We start from the raw sequence: 18,375 nt of genomic DNA on the forward strand, positions 1-18,375 counted from the left end.
ACGGTATCAATTATTCGTTTGTCTACTAGCAAGAAATATCGCTACATCAACAAAGATGATAAGTAGCTTCACACACAAAAAACAACTGAAGCTCGCATCAATCCCCTCAGAAAATGCCTACCACGTATCGTGAAGCACAACGAATGAAGAGAAACTGCCTGCTTTGATTGACGTCGACGAATCTGTGGATCGTATTCGTGAAGGCTTTCCTTCCTACGCACCGACGATGCTTTGACGTCAATCTCTTTACTCAGTCGTAAGGAAGGAGACGACCACCGAAACCATCTCGCGCACGTATTCCTTGTCCGCCTCTTTCAGCAACTCTGTTTGGCTTTCACAGTTCAAATCTGTGTTGATAACCACTTACTATAACAGTCGTAAACGACGAGCCACTGCCGAAGACGCACACGCCGTTGTGGTTAACGGTAATACCGCGCGCTATTTTAAGTAGCAGACTCCCTCCCCCCATCTTTTGTTGATTCGAACCTTTTTCTTGGAGTTTGTTAGAGTGGAGAGGAGAGAGAGAGAGAGAGAGAGGGATGGGGGATTGGAGAACGGGATGGGAGGGGAGGGGAGTGGGGAGGTGGTTGGGGTTCGTGACGGCGGTGTGGGTCCAGTGTATCTCCGGCAACAACTACACTTTCTCCAACTACTCCGACGCGCTCAAGAGCTTGATGGGCCTCACCCAGCTCCAGCTCAACAACCTGTCCGTCGCCAAGGACATCGGAAAGGCCTTCGGACTCCTCGCGGGCCTCGCCTCAGACCGCCTTCCCACCCCGGTCATCCTCCTCATCGGCTCCGTCGAGGGCCTCGTCGGCTACGGCGCCCAGTGGCTGGTCGTCCGACAATCCATCCGCCCCCTGCCCTATTGGCAGGTCTGCCGTCCTGGCCTCTCTCTCTCGTTTGATGTCGGCGGAGGCATTTCGCCGAACAGGTAGTGCGTGCGTACGTGTTTCTTGAGTGGGTTTCTCGGTGCCTCGCAGATGTGCGTCTTCTTGTGCATGGGCGGCAACAGCACGACGTGGATGAACACCGCGGTGCTGGTGACCTGCATCCGCAACTTCCGACGGAACCGCGGGCCGGTGTCGGGGATCCTCAAGGGCTACGTCGGGCTCAGCACCGCCATCTTCACCGATATCTGCTCCGCCTTGTTCGCCGACAGCCCCGCCGCGTTCCTCCTCATGCTCGCGGTCGTCCCCGCCGCGGTTTGCACCGCGGCGATGTTCTTCCTCCGCGAATCGCCGCCTGCCGGCGACGACCCGGCGGCGGACCTCGACGGCGCCGAGACTACGTACTTCGGGGTCATCAACGCGATGGCGGTGGTGATCGCGGTTTACCTCCTGGCCTTCGACCTCACGGGCCGCCACGGCGCGCTCGTGTCCAGGCTCTTCGCGGCGGGGCTCCTCGTGCTACTGGCGGCGCCGGCGGCGGTGCCGATCCACATAAGCCTGAAGGCGAGGTGCAGGCAGCGGGGCGGCGCGTCGGAGGACGGCGGGGTCAGCGAGGCGCCGCTGCTGGCCGAGGAGGCGGCAGAGGGGGGAGCGAAAAACGGCGGAGAGATGAGCAGCCGTGAGGATGAAGCGGAGGGTAAGGGGAGGCCGGAGATCGGGGAGGACCACACGATAGTGGAGGCGGTGAAGACGGTGGACTTCTGGGTGCTCTTCTCCTCGTTCCTGTGCGGCGTGGGGACGGGGATGGCGGTGATGAATAACATGGGTCAGATGGGTTTGGCCTTGGGCTACACCGACGTCTCTATCTTCGTCTCCATGCTCAGCATCTGGGGCTTCTTCGGCCGCATCACCTCCGGAACCATCTCCGAGTACTTCATCAAGTACATTCCGCTTCCCACTCTCCTTCCATCAAATGGCTTTCCTTCTTCTCTTTACGTTTATTAGTAGTATCGTTACTGATTACGGTTCGTAATTGGAAGGTGATTGATCGTTAGGGTTGGTCGGGCGGAAGGAAGAAGGAAGATTTATTAGAACTGAAGACAAAACAAAGGGAAAAAGATCTCTTAATTTTGTGTGGGCAAAATGATGATAATCGAGATTTTTATGAACTAAATTAATCGATATCGTCTCGATGTTTTGATTTTGATGGACAAAATAGGCGAAGAAGGCGAAAGCAGCGGCCGTTCTTTTACGGGTAACAAAGTCATATTTGGTGGGTTTGGTTGGATGTTTCTTTTGTTCTTTTTATCTTTTAGACTTCACAGACAAATAGTTGTTGATTAATAACGTAGTGCAGACTAGTAGTTCAGATTAGTAGGCTTAACGTGCGGGATGCCCTGACTTTGAACCTTTAGAGACCAACAACCGCCGACCGTGGGAACACCAGTCACATTCTTTCTATTAAGTTCCTTGGAAGAGAAGTCTCCGAGGAAAAGAACTGCGAAGCGTGGGATCGAGGAACGGACGACGTAAGCGGCACGACCTGAGGCGTTCTGCCGTCGAGGATCGTGCGATTTACGTCATTTTAGATATGGTAAACGTTAGAGCAGCCAAGCACGGATCGTGTGGCTTGCCATTGTAGATAGATATGGTGAGCATTAGATGAGAGAGCCAAAAGATCCAGATGCTATTTTTTTTTCTTGGTTTATTATGCCTCTGCAGGCACACTTCATACGAGTACCGTCTACATGATGTAATGGTAGCACGCGTGATTTGATCTTTTGCTCATAACCTTTTGAACTTTTTGTTTTTGTGTTTTACTATTGTTTATGTGCATAGATAGATATATTAGATGGTACGTCTTTCGTCAAATATTTGATACAAAACCTACGATGGGTGCATAGATATGCTCATACTGATCCAACTTTTGTTTTGGGTAACGCAGGGAGCATGCAACCCCGAGGCCTCTATGGAATGCAGCCTCACAGATCCTGATGGCCGTGGGCTATGTCGTTATGGCTCTGGCCGTTCCCGGGTCGCTCTACATCGGTTCGGTCGTGGTGGGGTTGTGTTACGGCGTCCGTCTCGCCGTCTCAGTGCCCACAGCATCAGAGCTGTTCGGCTTGAAGTACTATGGCCTCATCTACAACATCCTCATCCTCAATCTTCCGCTCGGCTCCTTCCTCTTCTCCGGTCTCCTTGCTGGCCTCCTTTACGATGCTCAGGCGACCAAGACGGAAGGTGGGGCCAACACCTGCGTCGGAGCCCATTGCTACAGGATGGTGTTTGTGATAATGGCCCTAGCATGCATCGTCGGCTTCGGATTGGACGTGGTGTTGGCGTTTAGGACGAAGAAGTTGTACCGACAGATCCAGTCGAGCAAGAGAACGAGGAATGCAGCGAGTCGGCATCGGATCACCAAAGGCTGATGACGAGTGTTTTTTCTCTTCTTTCCTTACTGTTCCCAGGTGGTGCTAATATGTGTGCACCGGATGTCAACTTCTCTTTTACCACGAGGCCCGTAAGTAAGCATTATTGTAGCCGTCGGTTTTAAGATGCAACATCATTACTGTAAGCAGAAGAGAAAGGAACGAACACGACCTGTTTTTAATAGCACTTTTTTGTAAGCACAAGCAGCTGTTTGCTCGCATAAATAATAAAACAAATGCCTCGTGCATGTTTTTTTTTTTAAATTTTTTTAATTTTAAAGAAACCGCCTTAGCTACTGACTGAAAAAGAGTCGATACAAAATGATTAGCGGATGGTGTTGTTAAGCTTATCAACACCGCAATGAGTAGTTGCAAAATTGATTCGAGCTTAAATTATTAGCCAGTGAATGGCTAGCTATCCATTAGATTAGATTAGCGATCTGACACAAGATTTTTCACCATTCATGGCACCTCCTTCTTTGTCGATAAGGATGTCAGGGCTTGTAAACAATCAATAATGACTTGCAAGTTCTCTTGTTAGACTCGAATCAGACCAACAAGGATAACTTTACATTCTGCCTGGAGTAGTAGATATGCTCTCTACTTCCGGCAGTTCTGATGGTGTTATCAGTGACGTTGCTTTGGTGAAATATTCATATTTGGCGACCATAAGCTATCTTAACTTCAGGCCTACAACTGTTTGCTCGCTCGCATTGACTTCACGTGCACAATAGAAACAAACGAATTAAGGCTATCTACTTCGATGATATCATATATATATATATATATATAAGGAAAAACACATTGCAACTTGTTCTATCACAATGTTCCTCGACATTTAATATGTTATATATAGTATATAGTCATAAATACCCTACTACAACAGCATCGAAATCGAAAGAGAACTTGCGATGAATGGTTCTCGGACCAACCTGGAAACCAAAACAGTCACGCACCTTTTACTAGTGTAACTTCAGAAATGTAACCATGCTGACGAGAGCAGTTTGAACGGGACGAATCTCTCTGTCCTGTAAGAGGCATGCTTGTAAACAAACAAAATACATATCTAAAAACCACAAAAAATTCTCGCAAAACTTGAGATGTACAAATGGAAAATTTTAAATTAAATTTAAAAAGAAAAAAACCAAGCGATCAAACAGAGTCGAGTGAACCATAAAGATATTACCAAATACCATAGATTGACTTCTAATGTTTGAGATGTTTTTTTAACTTTACACCACCACGCAAAAGCTATAAAAGACACCAAATAGATAAGGCAACAGAACAGGTGATAGAAGATGGGGGAAATTATTTTTCTCAAGAGACTATCACAAAATAATTATGAGAAAGGATAATTACTACATATATGCAACTTGTCACTGATGTACGGGATCCAAGATCCATATCGAGCCCAGACAGAAAGAGGTGGGAAATATATGCACATCAAATAAGGTATCCTCATACACAATACAAGGGACTGACTGCCACCTCTCCGAGTGGCTCTCACCACCCATCTCAGTCTCTCCTTTACTTCCAAACTATAAACCAGTAACAAACAACATGGCCAAGCAGATCAAATTTTAAATGCTTTCTTTTCTTACCTCAGTAAATTGATAACAACCCAATAAAAAACCCAACAGTATGAATTGCATAGTAGATCAGGAATTTCATGAAATGGAAAACCTTTTACTTGTTCAAATTACCTTACAAATACAGGAAACAATGTCAGAAGCAAGGAAAAAACATACAAGATGTTTCGATGCTTATGCTTCATATGAGTTGTTCCTCGCATCTAGCAGGGTTAGAGTGGTCAAAATTGTTTGGCATGCCTAAAATTTCATGAAATAGCTTATGGCTTATAACAACAAAAAGAAAGGATTTCATACATACAAGTGATGAACCTAAAAGGTACATATAGCACATGCTATAAACTGATGTAGAACAGATGGTATTAGGCTCTAGATTTCAGTTTCATTATTATTTAAATTTAGTTTAGTGAGTTTCTGTTCAGATTATTTTGATAATGGAGTAATTAATATGTTGGCTTTTACGATATAATTTAAGGAGTTTATCAATCATTGAAAACTGTACACATTGCTGCATTATGAAGAGTACACCACAGCAATAAAAAAATAAATTAGAAAATCTTGCTCAGTATCCAGATATGGTAGTTAACTTGATAATATTTGCTTGCCTTCTGATAGTCTAAGTAGAGGATCTGATTGGCTCATTAGATAGAAGATAGTGTAAATAGAGCTTGTTGGTAGCAATTGTCTGAGAACAAAATTTTGTGACTCGATGGGTTCCCCTGGAAGACAGTTCCAATTCTTGTATAATAAAAAGCTCAATTCATGTTGAGAGCCTCATCTTTCTAAAACCATCAACTCACACCACTGCAACATGCGAGGAGACTAAAAACTAGAAATAAACCTTCCAGGTAGTGGTTAAGACTTGAAAGAGGTCTCAAGCAAGGATTCATCCAGTGGTAAAGATGACTGAAAAACATGGGACATATGATGCTAGAGATTGGAAAGCATAGATGGATATAGCAATTGCATTTGCAGGTGAAGTCAAGCAAAACAATAGCTGAAACTGTCAATTGGCAGTCAGCGTAAGTTTGATCAGAGGGTGATCCATGGATGCCAATGGCAGGAGTGCACTTTTTGACTTATACAGGCTTTTCTTGAGTCTAACCAGAATATGCATTGAGAAGGAAGTGTTCTGCAATAAAATTTATATTGAAGGAAGTTATCTAAAAACGTTCCTGTGGTCTTAAAAATCTAAAGACCATTGAGTTGGAAAACATTCGAAGAATCATTTATATGGTTGGATCTATTTTAGTATAGGACAAGAAAGGAAGAACCATTACAAATATACATGGTAGACAAGCAGCAGCTCTCGCAAAGAAACACAAGTCTTTGACTTTAACAAACATACCATAAAAAAAGAACTGCAGATAACAAAATGAAAAAAGCAGACTGATTACATTGGAGGAAAATAAGGAAAAGTTAACTTTAAGCAGCAAAAAGCACAGATGGTTTCTATTGAATATTTTGGTGAGACCCACAAAGGATACTTGCCGAAGTTTGAGATTCCTAGTCATTGCTACTAAACTAGTCAAATTTTGAAATGACTATTAAAAAGCAAACAATCAAAGTACAAATATATACTAAAGCCAGAAAAGAAGAATCCATAATACTAGCTTAAAGAAATTTGACTTTGAGACAAAGCAAACTGCACACTGTTGTGTGACTCCATTGAAGCAACAAGGACCATCATATTGAGCAGAATCAGTGTAATATCCTACCTGTTAGCTATTTCAACCTCTTTTCTCGTAGTTAACAACTTATGAAGTCCTAGCTGCTGAGTTAACATGCACTTATAACATGACACCCACAACAAAAGAATGGATTCCATGAGGAGATCAGTGTAAACATTTATTGTTTGTTCTGATGATACCTTCACAGCCTAGCCAAGTTGGAGAAAAAGCATTAGCGGTCCAAGTGTTTTTTCTTTTTCTTTCCTAAAATGACTTGTTTTTCTTTCTTTTCTAAATAAGTAACTCTAGGCAGACCTGAAACAAAGATATATTAGATCTTTATGACGTGTGTCTAGCCAATTAAATGTTACATGGAACAGAGACCTATAAATGAATAAAATTTATTTTACGCCAGAAACAGATGAAAGAAAATAACTGAAGAAAGTTTCCATCAGTCTAGGACCAGATGCTCTACAGAAACTTAGGATATAATTTTGGATCAATAAAATATTAATAATATTTGTTCTTCATAGATCAAGGTCAATGGTTCTTGTACGTACCTTGCTTGAAAAGTATGGGACCAGCATATACAGTGTCAGTGACACCTCAAATGGAACAAGAAGTCATCACATTATTCCACTGAGGACATGCAACCAAAGAAAGGGATGAAAAAGATCAGAGTTCAACTTTGTTTTTAACTGAAGTTCTTGGAGATGGTTATTAAGTCTTACCTTTCAGTTTCAGGATTACAGTAAGAAGAAGTATTTAAATGGTGCTGGCCTATTCCAGAAACCTGCACTACTGAAGGATCATTGTCATCATGACCTCTGGCTTCCTCCTAACAATCATGCCAACAACCAGAGTTAGCAGCTCACCACAAGAATCAATTAGAAGAGAAGTTTTTCCTTCATTCGCTTACACCAGATTTTTCTCCCATCCATCCAGGAATACTCTTAGTAAGAAGACTGATATACTTTTCCATGGCAGCATCTGGATTCATGTTCCCCAGACTCTGCCACGCATGCCTAGCAATAGGTAGGGTGACATAAGATACATACATAAGCTTTTGATAATTAGATATATAGTTATATCTGAGCTTTTGACCTCTCATCAGTCTGCAGTTGCCAGAGTTTCTAGAAAATAGAAGCATGACAAAGCTAATTTCTGAAACTAAGAAAACACTAGGGCTACAGTTCATTCACAACTTTGATTCCCTGAACAAGAATATTAAAACCCAGAAAATAACCATCGAGAGAATGAACATGCAAAAGGTAAGGACAAAAATAAAAGTTAGCATCCGTGAACACTCAAGCAGCGAGAGTATCCTACTTTAGGGGTAGATTGATTGGCTATTCAGTAACGTCGCATCATTAAGAAGCGAATATCCTCCACGATCAACAGGCAACATTTCTGACAGTCAAGATTGCCACCTTTTGGCCAAACATGATTCCCAATAGTAAGCGTTATAATCTTGCAGCATTTTTCAATTTCATGGCTTCCATATTAGATAACCCTCAAGAGATCACCTATTAGATTTCGAAATCGAGACAACCATAATGGCATAAACTAAAATAAGAAGACTCCAGGAAACTTCTATGACAATATATGAATCTATCATCACCCCTCTAAGTTAGTGTCAAAGTTTGTAGCCGATGCATATATATAAGCAAATGACGAACTTGAATTAATTTGAAAGGTTATTCCAACCCGTGAAAACATATCTTATCAGTTGTGGTTCTCATGCATCCAAAGCACCACTGAAGTTCCTCTAAACTCAATGCACAATTTATTTCACCTGAGAATGGTTGGTGCTTATTCCAAGCTTCTAAGGTTTGACCTTGGAATATGGCTTTGGTCAACCAAGATTTCATCCGATGTTCAGCTTGTTTCAAGTTCGGCAAGGTGAACCCATGTCAGAGGTCTCAGAATCATGATCTGGTTTTGATTGTGTTACTGATCTGAAGAAAATATTCTCAGGCATTAACCTTTATGTTATTAAGCAAATTGTATTGATAAGTAAGAGAATGCATTTGTCTACACAATAATTTTTAGTGCTTTTTCAGTGTTCATGAAACCAAATAAGTGATAGATTATCATGTATACGAGACACGAAGAAGCCTCAGGCTGCCAAGGTGTTGTAATAAAGTACAGGTATTGTTCTAATTTCTAAATAGTGTCGCACAAACAGATGAATGAACCCCCATCATACAAATTATAAAAGTTTTTCAATATCTCTTTACATACAAACTTGACCTCCAGATAAGGACATCCCCATCCACACTGATCACCTATTGACATTCTTGGTGAAATAGGTCACATGACACATGGAACACATGAAAATTTTCATTTCCAAGTGTTTCGTGAGCATTGCCATGTGTTCATAATCATCGTAGTAGTAGTATCAGGTCTTAGGTGGAAGCTATGACGGGTTCTTAATCGCTTAATTGGTTGGGCTAGCAAGCTGCTGGGCAAGTCACATGCAAGGCTTCCTAGCACATCTCTAACTCTTGATTCTAAGCGGTTAAGAATCTTTTTTATTTTTTTTAGGAGCATATATGCAGGGATGTCTATAACTAAATCAACAGAGGATGGTTACTTTTTTTTTTTCTCATAATCATTTATACACATGTCTGTTTTAATCCTAAAGGCATTTATTCTCCAAAATGTTCCACAACACTTCCAGCCACAAGTTTTAAGTATTTTAATTAATCTATGGTTATTTAAAATTTTCGGTCTTATTGTCCAAATTTCCCATAAATAGACTGAAGACGATTGAAAACTTCAATCGCTGCTGAATCAAGTGAAGTTTTGCGATCGGCCAACAATTTTCAGGAAAGTAAAAAACCAAGGTTCTTGAGTACTGATTTAGTACTGATTCAGGAAACTTCTTGGAAAGGTATGGTTTCAATATATTAGGTAAAATATCACCTGTAATGCACAATATCGTAAAGAAAATAATTAAAAGGTGAATAATGACTGGTTCCGAGCTAGATGGTCTAAAAGCAATCCTTGGTCAGACTTATCAATTAATACATACTGATTCAACCAGTATATGGAACCATGCCATGTTGTCACGGACAAACTTTGAAACAGGATATTTGATGTAATGCTTATATCTGTCCGTGTCTGTTGGCATGTTCATGCCTTGTACAGCGTGTAGAGGGGCAGCCGAAGGCTTATAAGTCCCATTTTAGCTGGGTTGGTGGCCTCTTTAGGCTTGTAAATAAAGGTTGTGTCATGTGGACACGTGCGAGAGCTTTTCGGTCTGTAATGGACCATTTTACCCTTTGTTGTGCCACTGTTCAGAGCTTGTAAAGTCTGTTTGTAATTTGCATTGTCTATGAAGTGTTTTTCGGACATGTTTACTCGTGGATCCTGATTGAGGCGTTCTCTTTAACCCGTTCTCTCTTTTGTTGGTCCTAAGGGACAATGGGAGGCTTCGGGGAGGCTGACCTTTGCGGACGGACGCACGAGGGTGCCGCACGACTTAGGCAAAACCAGCTAAGTCCGTGTCATATGGTATCAGAGCCGGGACAAGCACTCATAGAAACACTTGACATGCAAACGTGGGGGACCTAGCGGAGCTGCGTTGAGGGCAGTCAGCACACGCGCGACCGTTTGAGGGAAAACGGGCATGGAGATGTAGGGAAAAGAGTCGCTCAGAGGAGCGGGCATCTGAGATTGGCATTCAGAGGAATGGCCAACCCTTCGCGCAAGAGGCACCACGAGAACAGGCAAGCTTGGAAGAATTTGGAGCGCACAAAGGTTGGGATGGCTGAGTTTGAGCTACGGCTCAACGTTGATAACTATACTTGATGGTGCTCTAGGCAAGCGAGGCGCTTGGCAAGAATAAGACCATGCAAGGTGGAATGAGTTACTCAACGACCAAAAGAGTTATGCAAAGCTCACAGAGGTGAGGGGAATTGCTAACTCGAAGAATTTGGTACTCATGCATGGGCTTGTATGCGGACGATGGAATGTTCGTGGCCATCCTAAGGTGACCGAAACTCGGCGCCATGGAGCATTGAAACTTTCTCTTCGGCATGTGAAGGATACGTCCGTCGGAGGCTGAAGTGTGCAACGAGTTTAGCATGTTGCTAGGCCTTGAGGGGTGCAGCGGGGGCTGTATTGACATGAAGTCGCAATCTAGCAAGTGCATTTGCAGGAGGCAGAACAGTGCACAGTTTGTTCAGCAGTTCGGAGTAGTCCAAGGGGATGGTGGTCTCCAAAACGAAGAGAGATGTTGCTCCAACGAGACAGTTATCCAGGAGGGATAAGTCTCGACTCTCCAGAGGGAGAATCATGTGACATGGACCTCACATGTTGAGGAGGAGCACCTCAACAAACAACAACTCCACGAAGCTCGATGGACTGAGCAAGCGGCGAGGAGTCATCGCATTATCTCACTTGAGAGAATGCATTGGTGGATGCATTGCGAGATCAAGTGGGGGAGCGACCTAAAGCAACTTATGAAGGTACACTTGGAGTCGATGTGGAGATCGGACTCAAGGGAGGGCTGACCCGTGAAATGGTGGGTGCGAGAGCCACCATCGACTCAATGCAAAAACGAGGAGCGGAGCAACTTGGGTGTAACTTGGCGAAGTACCCAAGCCGTATGAAAGAAGCCAGCATAGAAGTTGGAACATGGAGCAGAGGCACAATGCTTTTCTTAGACAGAGGTCAAGGACATGAACTCTTGCAGAGGCAAGAGTAGGATCATGTTGTTCCATGGGTCCTTCATTCTGACGGAGCGGACTCATCTTGCATGGTGCCAAAGACGAAGGGAGCTTCGGGGCACATGCACCTTATCTCGGAGAAGCATTTGATGGAGGAACTAAGGCGACTCAATTTGCGGAGGCGAAGTTGGGTTCAGAAGGCCTTAGCACGGGGCGAGAGGACGCAGAGACGGATACTCTTGAAGAATATGCCACAGTGTTGCCATTCGAGTTGCTATGAAGGAAGCGGTGCGCAGCGAAGATTGTGCTGGTAGGGGCAGAGGCCCAGGATCCAGACAATGGTGCACAAATTATAGTGAAGTTGGTGGACTTCGGGAGCTACTAGGCGACGGACTGTCCTAGAACGGTGCTTCATCTAGGTGTGACCCAAGAGTGGGTGGATGAAGGTCGATTGCCAAAGGAACGAACAAAATCGAAGGTGGAGGAGACCCTGCGATGTATTGGCAGAGGCCACACATGGAGGGTTCACAATTCGAGTTTATTCCACAAGGATCAGAATGCAATGGAGATGTCACCAGGAGGCGACATGGTGCAGCGGATCGTGGTGGACCAGTTCGTGGCAATGCGATACACACGACTGAGTCCCATGAGGGATGAGATCATATGGAGGTATGATCGGGAGCTACTGGGAGCTCCACTTCGGTGAACAACATGACGGCAAGAAGGGCTATGGATTCAAGGAGTTAAGGCCATGGTACCGCAGAGGCGGGTCTTCCGTGCGTGCATCGAATTTTGCTTCGGATGAAAGCCTTAGTCATCAGCATATGGGGGCTGGGTTCCACCAAGGGAAAAGTTCGAATGCAAGTACCAGTGATTTCCATGGGAGGAACTTGATCATGCAGAGGTATGATCGAAGTAGCTGGAGAGTTGGACTGCTCCAGAGCTCATATTCGCTTAAGGGAGCCCGACAAGTCAGGGGACAAGGTCGAGTAAGCGAACGTTGCTACCAAGGAAGCTAAGGAGAACAGAATCGGTGCAAACCCTACAATGTGATGGCAGAGGCCATGCATGGGAGTTGCAGTCTGTCTTTCCATCGACCAAACAGACTGCTTGGAGAACACAGAGGTGTTGAAGCAGGAGGTCGAAAGGGGCGAGGAAACGACGACGAGTCCAGAGGGACTTAGCTACCCAAAATCAAGCATCAGTCAGAATGGAGGTGGACTCAGAGGAGTGCCACGGAGACATATCTACTGATCGTGAAGAAAAGGGATACAGATGCGAGCAGATGGATAGTAGGGTCATGGGCATAGCAGCGCCATGGTACCGCAGAGGCGGGACTTCCGTGAAAGTCATTGATCCCTTGCTCTCACGGAGGGAGAGCGCTTGGTCGTGAAAGGGGCCGAGGAGGTGGAGCATGCAGAGGCAATCTCCAAGTACCGAGACAAGGCTGAAGGGCAGAGGCCAAGAAACTTCGTAAGACCGGTGTCAACAAGTTTCTCATCAAGATAGCCGTAAGTAAAGGACTTCGGGTCATGCAAGAGTGCACGACCAAGGAACGAAGCAGGCAATACGCGGTGCTGTACCTTTGCTACTCAGTGGAGTAGGCGGCAGGGTTGATGGAGAAGACGGTACAATCCCAGAGGCGACCTCATCTATCAGAGAATTACTCCAAGTTGGGGTGAAAACTTCCCGCATTCCAGAAGTTCGATGGCATTGAGAAGGTGAATCACAGTAGCTAACTCAACGCAAGGAGTGCAAACACTTCAAGTGCTTCAGAAGTGTGAGCAAAGAGCAGACGAAGGCCAGTAACCAGCTCGATGCATGAAGTACAACCTCGAGGAGGCGGGCGAAGTCAAGTAACCTTTGCCTTCTCAACTCTTAAGAGAATGGGCGAAACCGAGTACCCCAAATCTCTTATCTATCCAGCAGAGGAGCCCTGCACAAGTTCAAAGACCCTTCGAAGATAATGGAAAACAATAATTGTCAAATCCTCACCGACGGTGATCAGTGCTACTGAGAGTAGATTGTCCGCTTCATTTCCCAACGAAATGTCAATCGAAAGCGGAAGTGATGCGAACCTACTTGGATGTGACAACTAACCGAAAAAAGAGTCAATGAGCAGATTTTGTGGAGGAAGGACCCAAAACTTTAGAAGTTTGCGAGGCGATGCTCGTTAAAGCTCCAACAAGCATCCACCCAGTTCAAGCAGCATGTGGAAATTTTGAGAGACTGGCGCAGTAAGGATGGTCTTTTCCTTCATTTGGTAGATCCGTAGGAATCAACGAGGATCAATACAACTCAGCCAATCCCACACCAGAGTCAGAGTCATTGGCGAGTTGAAGCAGCATGGCGGATCAAAGGTTCGACTACTCAGAAACAGCAACGGAGAGCAGCTGGGAGCCAGGAGGCGCATTGCAGCTGGAGCAGAAGATTGAAGACTCAGCAAAGGCGAAGAGTTGCAGTGTTCACAAAGGCTTCGACGAGGACGTCGAAGGGATAAGTGGGGGAGAATGTCACGGACAAACTTTGAAACAGGATGTTTGATGTAATGCTTATATCTGTCCGTGTCTGTTGGCATGTTCATGCCTTGTACAGCGTGTAGAGGGGCAGCCGAAGGCTTATAAGTCCCATTTTAGTTGGGTTGGTGGCCTCTTTAGGCTTGTAAATAAAGGTTGTGTCATGTGGACACGTGCGAGAGCTTTTCGGTCTGTAATGGACCATTTTACCCTTTGTTGTGCCACTGTTCAAAGCTTGTAAAGTCTGTTTGTAATTTGCATTGTCTATGAAGTGTTTTTCGGACATGTTTGCTTGTGGATCCCGATTGATGCGTTCTCTTTAACCCGTTCTCTCTTTTGTTGGTCCTAAGGGACAATGGGAGGCTTCGGGGAGGCTGACCTTTGCGGACGGACGCGCGAGGGTGCCGCACGACTTAGGCAAAACCAGTTAAGTCCGTGTCAATGTGGCCAATAATTCATCTCCAAGGCATCAAGAAACCAACAGAAATCCTGATCATTTGACAGGTTTTTGCTGATGGAAAACTCTAGTGGAGTACCACTTTCATAACCTCATTTGACAGGTTACAAGTTCAGGTGGCTTATCTACATGCAATTTACAACTAGAATTGCTGCATTTATGTTCCATATGTTCAGATGACACAGCATTTTATTTCATACTTGTCAAATTGTAGCGAAAGAACTCCTAAAATCCAAAGCATAAACTTAAGACAGATGTTCAGTACTGCTCGTTGAATAATTCAACACTGCAACGATAGTAATAGAGCAAGTCAATGCAAGAAGAAATTATCAATTAGAAACATAAGGGTTCAGCTTATAGTACCATTTCGCACGAGCAGTAACCTTCAAAGCCATGGGCTGTGGCTCGTAGCATGACCCCTCGGTTGCAACCCTATGAAGCCCATACAACTGCATTTGTAACTCACTGCTCAGTTTTGACACGGCATCCCCACCTTTCTCGCTACCCACAAACTCAGTGGCGACTCCGAATAACTTCTCCAATTCGCTCCTCTCGATTCCCTCCCACTCGTCCTCCCCCTGTAGCAACGATCCACCCCTCTCCTCACTCACCGCCCTTGCGTCGCCCCTTTGTAAGGTATCTTCTCCACCCATCTCCACAACTTTCCGCACCTCTTTTCCCACATTTGGTTCAACCTCCTCCAAATCGCCACTAATTATTCCGATCCCCACTTTAGAGCCCTCTTTCTTGGACGAGGATTCATCCGCTCCAAGAATAGTATCTTGTTTCTGTAGGTCAAACCCACTAGCCGCCTTGCCACTATCCAGTATCTCCTCATCCAGTCTTTGATCTTCGACAACGCCGCTTGCACAAGCATCACCGGACGACTTACCCGTCTCCTCCTCCTGGGCAGCACCCAAACCCATCCCAAGATCGGCGATGGCGGCGGCGGCGGCGGCGGTGGATTCCATCCGCCGAGGGCCTGAATCGGCGGAAAGAGGGGGCGGGGCCGACTTGTCGGCCGCTAGATCTTCGTCGTCGACGTTGTCGTCGGCGGCGGCGATCTTGCCGATGAGGAAGGCGATGAGGACGGAGATGAGAGCGGTCAAGAAGAGCTCGACGTAGAACTCCATCGTCTCCTCTTAACTCCTCCCCTTCTTGGCTTCCACTCCACGGCAAATCGAAACGAAAAGGGGAAAGACGACGTCGTCTCAATGTCCGATGAGAAAACGGAGGAGGCAGACTCGAAAAAGACTGGAGGGCGGTAAGGGCATATTCACTCGAGCACGCTAACGTGTCGATCAACAACGACTCCCGCGTATAAAGTTGGGTAGGCTTCGGATTTCGGCAGATGTCGGTATTGGCGGATGGCAATTACTTCTCGACACCCATTTATTCGGTCCCCTCTCGTCCACCAGAAAGGTACTTCGCTGGGTCCCACGTCCCCAATTGGGAACGGGAGGTGCAGAGCCGCGCACGTTGAGGGCTCAGTCCGGCGTGCGTACCTGTCTCATCCGCCGACCTCGTAATTGGGAGAGGCGGCGGGGCCCATCAGCACACCACCTGTGCGTTTTTCTCTTTTTTTTTTCCCTCCATATTTTGAGTTTCAAAAAATCAAAATAAATATGAAATAATTCTATTTTAAAATATTTTTTAAAATTTTAATACCCTAAATATTTCTTGATGGATATTACCACAACACAATATATTAAAGGAAAAATAAAAAATTAAAATAAAAGATATCATTCAGGAAAAATGAAATGGAGTTTTTTTTTCAGATAAATCGCTCTAAAAAATATATATCAATATTTTAAATATAAAAATTACCCGATGACAGGAATTACTGTTATGGTTGCTTAGGATGCATGATTAGATTAACGAGGTAGGGGAGGGAGAAAGAATCGGTTGCGATGATTGCTTTATTGGTGGGACGATGACATCCGGATGGATTAAAGAATTTAAAGATGGCGAGAAAGGGATCGCATCACTCTGTGGTCACTATGCAGCTGACTCATGGTTCAACTGTTGCCCACCAAATTGAGTTGAAGTACAAATTATGCTTGTGATTCGTCGGTTTACAAATAATGATTTCAGCTCTTTGAAGCTTTGAACGAAGAAATTGACTGCGGATATCGGATCTACAATCCAATCTAGTATAGTTTCTTACCAGTACTGTACATCTTGGAAGAGAACAATGTTTCCCTACGATCGTTGGTGCTCCCCCCACTTCAGCTTTGTATTGAAGACGACCCAACTCCTTTTATCTTGTCCAAGGTAGTGTGTGCCTTTGTTCTGACACCCCAAAGAGAGTGAGCTTTCCACATTTACGAGAAAGCAAACAGGAGAGTCGCAGTGACTGCTGATGGTAGTAGTACTAGTAGTAGTAGGAGGAGGAAGGAATTAGCTCTTCTCCTTGCTGGGTTCGCATCTCCGGAGGCCAAGCTTGCCAGCCAAGAGCCATCTTCCAGCACTGGTTCTGTTGTTGTCGGTGAAGGATTCATGGTGGCTTTTTGGCTGCCAAACGACAACGGTTCACGTATCGAGTGTGACACCACATACACGCCGAAACAAATGACGTTAGGAAATACTACTCGGCAATGTGTTTCTCGTCGGAGTGACGCAACGAGCAGGAACAGAGAAGAAGAGACAGTTGAATACCTCGGGGAGGACTCGGGGCAGAAGGTGATGGAGTAACCCTGAGAGCCGGCGCAGGTGAAGGTGCTGGTGGCGTCGTCGAAGGCGTAGCTGTAGGAACGCGGGCACGCGGACTTGAACATCTGCGAGTAGGCGGACGGCCGGCACCTGTCGGGGCTGCCGTACTCGCCGCTGCAGCAGAACTCGGGCCGCCCGAAGGCCCCGCACGCGCTCCGGCACGCCGCCGAGTCCCCGTGCCCGACCTTCAGCTCCGCCGGGCACAGCCGGTTGAGGTCCGCCGCGCACCCACTGGCGGCGCACCCCTCCCGGCCGGCGGCCTCCACCAGCATCGGCAGGTTGTAGCCGTCCACGAGACTCACGTCGTAGAAGTCCCTCCCATCGCTGCCGTCGAGCGTGAACTCCGCGAGGGTCGCCGGGGGGGCGGCACCTGCGCCGTTGCACTCCACCTGCCCGGACCCGCAGTCGGCGGTGGCGCAGGAGCCGCGGCCGGCCGCGTCGAACGAGCAGCCGGTGCGGGCCCAGAAGCGGCCGGACCAGCCGGAAGGGGCCCGCAGCGTACGGCTGGAGCCGGCGGGGAGCTCGAAGCCGGTGGTCTCCAGCCTCGGGCTGCCTGAACCGGACAGAACGCCCGGCCAGATCGTGGCGCCGCATCTATTCACGAATGTGAATGCGACACCTTCTCCTGCACACACGCATCAATCATTTACGCCACGTGAGTAGATGGATTCGATCATTAATCATCTGAAATCAAATATACCTGTCAGAGAATGGAGAAGCAGGCAGAGGACGAAGGAAACCGAATTCTGCGACAACAAGACACGAGACATCGAGGAGATAAAGAGGAATGGGAAGTTGGACTACGGTCAAAAGGCAAGACGGAGTGCTCTGCTCTGCTCAGCTCAGCTCCGCCCATTTATACATGAAGGCCTGAAACAATACGTAGCGAAGAAGAATTCGATTCGACTTATGTCAGCCGAGCTTTTTCTTTTCTGCGGTGGAAGATTGGAACGAGGACCCAATTGTCCATCTTGCTGACTCGATCATACCATGAGATGTGAACAGTGGATGCAGTCTTGCCTGCAATTTTAAGGATGCCGGTTACCGCAGAACGTCAAGCTTTCTTCCCCTACGACTTTGACCACTTCTTTTCCCATAACGTTTTGCATGGTGGCTCAGCTGTTGTGACTGTTTGGAAGATGAGCCAAGAGGCATCGGCAGATTCTTTGTGAGGAAGCAACGGATCAAAGCAGCGATCTACAAAACATATCCATATGGCTGCCGCCGTGTAAAGCTGCATCGATTGGATAAGAGATTATCGCCAGTCCTTGCATGCTTCATGTCACTGCGCACTAGTAACCCGTGCAGAGTGCACCAGCAGCATCCCTCCTTGTTGCCCTCTCATCACGTACCGCCGGGGCACGTTGTAATCAATGCAGAGGAGAGGGCATTGATAGGCCGAGCTAAAGGCGGAGGAGGCCCTGCAAGCTTATCTC

The 18,375-nt window shown here is 46.1% G+C and overlaps 3 protein-coding genes across 7 annotated transcripts; 1 reads left to right on the plus strand and 2 right to left on the minus strand.

Moving 5' to 3' along the window:
- Positions 1 to 145: 145 nt before the first annotated feature.
- On the plus strand, positions 146 to 3,583 carry LOC135628897 (protein NUCLEAR FUSION DEFECTIVE 4-like). Of its 2 annotated transcripts, none has more exons than XM_065135869.1 (3): positions 146 to 875; positions 984 to 1,831; positions 1,931 to 2,142. In XM_065135869.1, exons 1-3 carry the CDS (start codon positions 540 to 542, stop codon positions 1,932 to 1,934), a joined length of 1,188 nt encoding a protein of 395 aa, XP_064991941.1. In that variant the 5' UTR covers positions 146 to 539; the 3' UTR covers positions 1,935 to 2,142. The 2 variants fall into 2 exon arrangements, with proteins under 2 accessions (XP_064991941.1, XP_064991940.1); XM_065135868.1 differs by lacking the exon at positions 1,931 to 2,142 and adding an exon at positions 2,836 to 3,583 and having other exon boundaries at positions 150 to 875.
- Positions 3,584 to 4,064: 481 nt separating this feature from the next.
- On the minus strand, positions 4,065 to 15,524 carry LOC135629688 (acyl-CoA-binding domain-containing protein 3-like). Of its 4 annotated transcripts, none has more exons than XR_010493305.1 (5): positions 14,591 to 15,522; positions 7,498 to 7,603; positions 7,310 to 7,416; positions 7,139 to 7,217; positions 4,065 to 4,347 (listed from the first exon to the last, which is right to left on the minus strand). XR_010493305.1 is itself a non-coding variant. In XM_065137464.1 (4 exons), the coding sequence occupies exons 1-4, from the start codon at positions 15,358 to 15,360 to the stop codon at positions 7,205 to 7,207; spliced, it is 996 nt and encodes a 331-aa protein (XP_064993536.1). In that variant the 5' UTR covers positions 15,361 to 15,522; the 3' UTR covers positions 5,872 to 7,204. The 4 variants fall into 4 exon arrangements, 2 of the variants coding, with proteins under 2 accessions (XP_064993537.1, XP_064993536.1); XR_010493306.1 differs by lacking the exon at positions 4,065 to 4,347 and adding an exon at positions 4,487 to 4,857; XM_065137464.1 differs by lacking the exon at positions 4,065 to 4,347 and having other exon boundaries at positions 5,872 to 7,217.
- A 719-nt stretch (positions 15,525 to 16,243) lies between these two features.
- LOC103994330 (thaumatin-like protein 1) lies at positions 16,244 to 18,375 on the minus strand. The gene is made up of 3 exons (XM_009414657.3): positions 17,640 to 18,375; positions 16,886 to 17,564; positions 16,244 to 16,741 (listed from the first exon to the last, which is right to left on the minus strand). The coding sequence occupies exons 1-3, from the start codon at positions 17,707 to 17,709 to the stop codon at positions 16,552 to 16,554; spliced, it is 939 nt and encodes a 312-aa protein (XP_009412932.2). The 5' UTR covers positions 17,710 to 18,375; the 3' UTR covers positions 16,244 to 16,551.

This window comes from Musa acuminata, chromosome BXJ3-1, assembly GCF_036884655.1.
Source record: "Musa acuminata AAA Group cultivar baxijiao chromosome BXJ3-1, Cavendish_Baxijiao_AAA, whole genome shotgun sequence".
Classification (NCBI taxonomy): Eukaryota; Viridiplantae; Streptophyta; class Magnoliopsida; order Zingiberales; family Musaceae; genus Musa; species Musa acuminata.